The following is a 6,137-nucleotide window of genomic DNA, read 5'->3' as shown; positions in this document are numbered from 1 at the left end:
TCTCTCTCTCTCTCTTTCTCTCTCTCTCTCTCTCTCTCTCTCACCTGTTTCTCTCCAACTGCTGGTTACTTTTTTGAATCTCCAATTCTGTAACACAAAAACACAAGACAGATGTAGAGTTAAGGAAAACCCAAACAAAGCAAATCTAACATGAGATACTAAAATCATACGACCAAAAAAAAAAAAAAAAGAAAAAGGAAAAAGAAAAACCGTGTTATAAAGGTCACACAGGCAAGCAGACCACAGAGCAGGAGCATGCCTCCCTGTCTCCACACACCCCCAGGCATGACCTACTCTAGAGCACTGATGCTTTCACAAGTACTCAATCTCCTTCTCAGAGATTTTACAGAAAAAAAAAATAAGCAGATGAAAAAAACCCCAATAAAAAACAAAATAAATGAAGAATAAGTATACACCTCCTCCAAAAAAAAACCCAACAACAATAAAAACCCACCAAAACAAATCAAATAAAGAATAAGTAGAGAAAACAAAAATGCTTTACAATCTGATATATTTTTTTTTAAACCAACTTTGTGTCAGTGTCAATCAAACTCTGACATAAGTTTGAAATTTTACAAATTAAGCTAACAATATTATTGTTAAAACTCTCTTTTTTCCTTACAATTTACCTAAAAAAAAGTAGTCAATAAATAGAACAATATTTGACCAAAATATTAAGGCTTTAAGGTGCGGAAACACGAAAATGAGAAAATGGGCTTCCCAAGTTGAGCAATATGTTGAGTACCGGAACAGTTGTCAATTTTCATATGAAATGAAATAGAAGTCATTTAACTTTCAAGAGATAGGAAAAACATAGAAAAAACTAGCCTCATAGCTCAGAATAGCCCATCTGAGTACGATTGGCACTGACACAATTGTCTAAAAAGCTTTTATTTCCATTTAACGTAGCTTCATTCTTTCAATTCTATTTTACAACATACATGATATATAGTGTGAAGGATGAAGAAATTATAAGGGACGTAAAACAAATGGTAATCTGAGCACGCTACAGTGCAGCAACTTGCTCCCTTAGAATTACAAAGTTTTATCCGACATTTTTGGCCATTTTGAGGTCAGAAACCAAATGTGAAGCATGCTGACAAAATGAGTTACTTCTCGGATTCAAGCCCTATGGAAATAGATACGTCACGCTTAAAGGTGAAGTTTTTACAATTTATAAGTATGAAACAATGAAAGGCATATTATAAATAAACAAAATGGCATCAATAAAAAAAATCAACAAATTTGATCTTAGTGTCGACTTTTGGCCAATATCTCCATTTGTGGACTGCGAGAAGTAACTCATTTTGTCAGCACGCCTCACAAATGTTCAATCTGCTCTACCAAAATCGTGAGATTATTCGAAATCGACATCAACATATTCAAAGAATTGTATTAGAAGAAGCTTGACATGTGAAACTCAAAATTTTTAACTTCAAATTTCTCAAAACTAAATACTGAGCAGATAGAACTTTGTGAATCTAGAGTGACGAAGTGGCACACGACACACCACGTCAAACACTAAATACGCCAAGCTAAAGCAGCATAAAGGATGTGGTGAGGGTGGGGGAACGTGTATGGGGTCACAAGCAATAGCATGTCATGGGGTTCATAGACATGCTGCTGGAAAAATCTAAATCAGTTGGCATGAGATTGCACTGTTGATAAACATAGCCAACCTAAGCTAGAAGAAGTAATCACAATCATGTGTGATGTATGAAAAAAACATTTACGTTGCATTTTTTATCAGTTGGAAAGATATTGCATGCTGGATAAAAATTGCCATCCTACATTAGAGAAAGTAATCACATACACGGTATGATACAAAGCTACGTTCTATTTTTATCTGTAGGATGTATAATATGATATGTTAAATCACAAAAAAAACCCAAACCAACCATGCAGGTAGAGTTAGTCATTATGATGAGTAATTATGTGTTAATGCAGTGTTATCTTGGAAAGACAATGTCAAATAGCAGTGACTGAGACATCACACAACAATAAGCTGAGAATCAAGCCAAGCTGGTTGCAAAATCTACAGTGGTACCCCAGGGGTAAGCCAGACTATGAGATAGGAGATGGGGAAGGAAAGTGAAGTATTATCCTGTCAGTGCAGAAAGCATTCCCACAGACACACCAGTTCGCAACACTAGGTCCCTCCCTCAGTACCCACATTCAACAAGCACGTATATATATATATACATACACATATATACACCAAAACCTCCAAAAAAAACACAAACCAATGGCTTGCTGCAAGATTCCGACAATTGCTAAACTGAATAATGGGATCTGTGTTCAGTCTTGACAATCCATCCATTAAAATGTTGCTAGTTTAAAATACACCAAAAAAAGCCGTCAGTGAAATAGAAAAAGACACTTCCACCAAAGCCATATCTGACATTACAGAAATTACCAGAACCGAAGGCAAGCAATGACACAAGCCACAGGTTAGATAAGTCCACAAGCACAAAGCACACAACAACCACAAGCACCATCCCACACGCAAAATCTGACATGCTACTATGCGTTAAGTGCTACAAATACAACAACAAAAAAAAGAAATCAAAAAGACACCAAAGAGGGAAAGGGAGGCACAATTCAGAGCTCAACGTATTTTTGAAAAAGGATATCATAAGAAGAAAGAACACAAAAACTTCCAACCACCAAAACAGCCAAATGCCAGTAGTGAGCGTTATCTCTGGGGAAACTTTGCCAGACAAAACCCACGACAAATGAAAGTGAACAAAAGCATGTAAAGAGACAGCGAGAGTGGTTAACAAAGGCTACACACCAGTATGAAATTTTTTTTAAAAAGGATTCTGCTTTCAGCTCTAGACGTGGGGGCTGAGCATAAAATAAAATAAACATTTCTCCTGCCGACTGACTTACAAGGAAAAAAAAAGTGTCTGTGTCTATACTTTACACCCCCATCCATATGCAGGAAGCAGGAAGCAGGAAGCAGGATGCTTCAGCCCTACGTGTCAGGACCAGCCTGCAGCGTGAGGGATACAACATCCCACCAGGAAGACAAAGCTACTCAATAAAAAAAATTCTCAGAACATTGGGAATCGAACTCAGATCTTCTGTGTGCGACAGCGAAGCACCTAACCACTAAAAAAAAACCAACATCTCTTCTTCTGCTTACTGCCTGCTATAAAACTTCCCCTCACATGGGAATCAACCTCAGGTCATCTGTGTGTGTGCGGACGGTGAAGCACCTAGCCGCTGCTACAAAACAGACGTCATAACTCCTGCCTGCAGCATGTAAACTATCTGTGATTTCCCTCCGCCTGAACCATCTATTCCTGCCGCTGGTTCCATTTACACGGGACTACTTCCAAGCCAAATCACAAGCCTTGACTCAATTACAATATACAGCAGTTTCTATAAGGTATATTTGCACTCAAAAGCAAGCTCGATGCGCCTTACAATCTACATCATCCTCCAAACATACCTGATGGCTTTCTGAAACTATCTCAACTTTCTGGGAAGCATACAGCGCAAACTGCCCCTTTACAGCAGTCACAAAAACACCTAATGTATGGAGATTCACTGACAAAGAAGTTTCTCACAAGACTATGATGATGAAGCGTGCCGTCACTAAAGCACAGACACATGCGGCACTTCTAGCAGAGGTTGTATGGCAGTGGTGACGATAGGTAAGCTACAAGCAGGAGAAATGTTCCATAAAAGCAAAGGAATATAAAAAAAGAAAGAAAGAATAAATTAAGAAATAAAGAAATAAATGAAAGACTTCACCTAAGTGTGCAGCGCAAGCTACAAAACTCAACTGAGTCTACAAACTAGCAAAACAGACTCACATCAGAGAGAGAGAGAGAGAGAGAGAGAGAGAGAGAGAGAGAGAGAGAGAGAGAGAAAGAGAAAGAGAAAAAGAGAGAGACAAAGAAAAAGAGAGAGAGAGAGAGAGAAACAAAGAGAAACAAAGAGAAACAGAATAATTAAAAAGAGAGAAATAAAACAGAGAAAAAGATACGAGACGGAGAAAGATATGAGAGGGAAACAACAAGAGAAATAGAGCATCAAGCTTTGAGTCATCCGGACCTGAGTAGAGGGAGGCCATGGAGAGGCTGAGGCCGCCCGAGCGTAGAGCCAGGAGACTGCCCTGGGCGTCCGAGGACACTGTGGACAGTTTAGTTGTAGTTTTAGTAGAGGTTTTACGGACAGCGCTGAACTGCATAAGGTCATACATAATATGAGCGCCAGAAGATTGAAGGTGCTACAAGAGAGTAAAAAATTATTTTTAAAAGAAGGGGAGATAAGGACGATAGATGTTTGATAGGAAAGAAGGAGCAAACAACAGCAGAGCACCCGCCAACCACCCAAGGACACTGTGGACAGAGGCAACCCACGGTCAGCCACACAAAGGTGCCAGATTCTGATGGCCACTAAAACAAAACATTCTGGGCGTGTCCGACCCCATCAACTACAAAAACCCAAAAAAATCTAGAACTTTTCCAACCACACGCACAAAAGAAAAAGCATAGTAGGCTATTTTCGTCATTTATTTTAAGAGCGTCTATAAAAGAAATTTTCGCCTGTCCAAAGTAAAAAAAACAACCCAACTCCAAAAGCCCTAAAAATAAAACCATACGAGACCTTCCTGCTTTTCTTTTGTTCAGCGCACAGAGAAAGAAACATGCACTCGCACAGATACTTCATTGGTAAGTATACAGCACGCATACGTGTACACATATAACAGAAACACAGAAACATAATACACATACACATATAACAGATACACAGAAACATAATACACATACACATATAAAAACATAATACACATACACATATAACAGAAATATAGAAACATAATACACATATAACAGAAATACCGAAACATAATACACATACACATACAACAGAAATACAGAGACATAATACGCATACACATATAAAAACATAATACACATACACATATAACAGATACACAGAAACATAATACACATACACATATAACAGATACACAGAAACATAATACACATACACATATAAAAACATAATACACATACACATATAACAGAAATATAGAAACATAATACACATATAACAGAAATACCGAAACATAATACACATACACATACAACAGAAATACAGAGACATAATACGCATACACATATAAAAACATAATATACATACACATATAACAGAAATACAGAAACGTAATAAAATTACAAAAACTAGTTCTGACCAAGCTGAGGGTAGTTGTATGTTGGGGCACACAGAGAGAAATGCTCGCAGCTAAAGGGACTTGAAAACAACAACAACAACAACAACAACAACTACAACAACAACAACAACTACAACAACAACAACAACAACAACATGTTGGGGCACACACAAACAGTAGCAGAGACTGACAACATCCCAGCAGCACAAAGCCACGATCAACAACGTACGTGCACAGCCACACTCAGGCACAGACACACATTCCAGCTCGATGTACCGTTCAGTTCAAGAAACACGAATGCCACATTTTTCTAGAACTGACATTTTTTTTAGAATTGACATTTTTTTAGAATTGACATTTTTCTACAATTGACAGACTTTTTTTTTACTGCTTTCCCGTGGCAGCGGATCTTTTTCCGTCAAAATATCAATTTTTTCAACGTGAGGATCGGAATGTAATTAAGTTATTTACCGTCAGATCTGCACATTAAAAAGATATATATTATCTGATGGAAAAAGATCTGCGACCACGGATAAGCACCAAAAAAAATATTAATAATTTAAAAAATAATAATAAAAAGGCGATTTTAGAAAAATGTCTCATATGGGTTTCTTTGAATTGAACCGTCAAGCAGTTCAGTTAGGGTAACTGCATCTTTTCAAATTCCAAACTTTTACGGCAAGCAGTTTTCATTCACAGACAGCAATGCATGTATTCAGAAAACAAAAACATATTTGACAAAAATAAAAATGAAAATAAAATAATAAACACTGAAGGAAGAGTTAAAGCAGAAAATTGCAGTAAAATGTGGAGGATGGAGTATCGTAGTATGAAGGGAGGAAGGAGGAGGGTGTAAGGGGAAGGGAGGAGAGGGGAAGGGAGGAGAGGGGGGGAACGTTTCGAAAGATAGCGTAAGATGCAAATAGTGTTAGAATGAGGGTGAAGG

At 37.7% G+C, this 6,137-nt stretch overlaps 1 protein-coding gene across 1 annotated transcript in view; it reads right to left on the bottom strand.

Annotated features, from left to right (window-relative positions):
• LOC101849005 (run domain Beclin-1-interacting and cysteine-rich domain-containing protein) overlaps positions 1 to 6,137 on the bottom strand; it is a gene marked incomplete in the record, with an annotated part of 71,666 nt that overhangs the window by 13,113 nt on the left and 52,416 nt on the right. Inside the window, 2 exon segments of the mRNA XM_035972535.1 lie at positions 45 to 87; positions 4,066 to 4,143. Of these exon segments, the coding sequence (XP_035828428.1) occupies positions 45 to 87; positions 4,066 to 4,143 (121 nt within the window).

The sequence above is a fragment of the Aplysia californica genome, unplaced genomic scaffold (genome assembly GCF_000002075.1).
Source record: "Aplysia californica isolate F4 #8 unplaced genomic scaffold, AplCal3.0 scaffold00733, whole genome shotgun sequence".
In the NCBI taxonomy this organism is placed as follows: Eukaryota; Metazoa; Mollusca; class Gastropoda; order Aplysiida; family Aplysiidae; genus Aplysia; species Aplysia californica.
The sequence above is the reverse complement of the archived record's forward strand: the minus strand, read 5'-3'. Positions and strand labels throughout refer to the sequence as shown.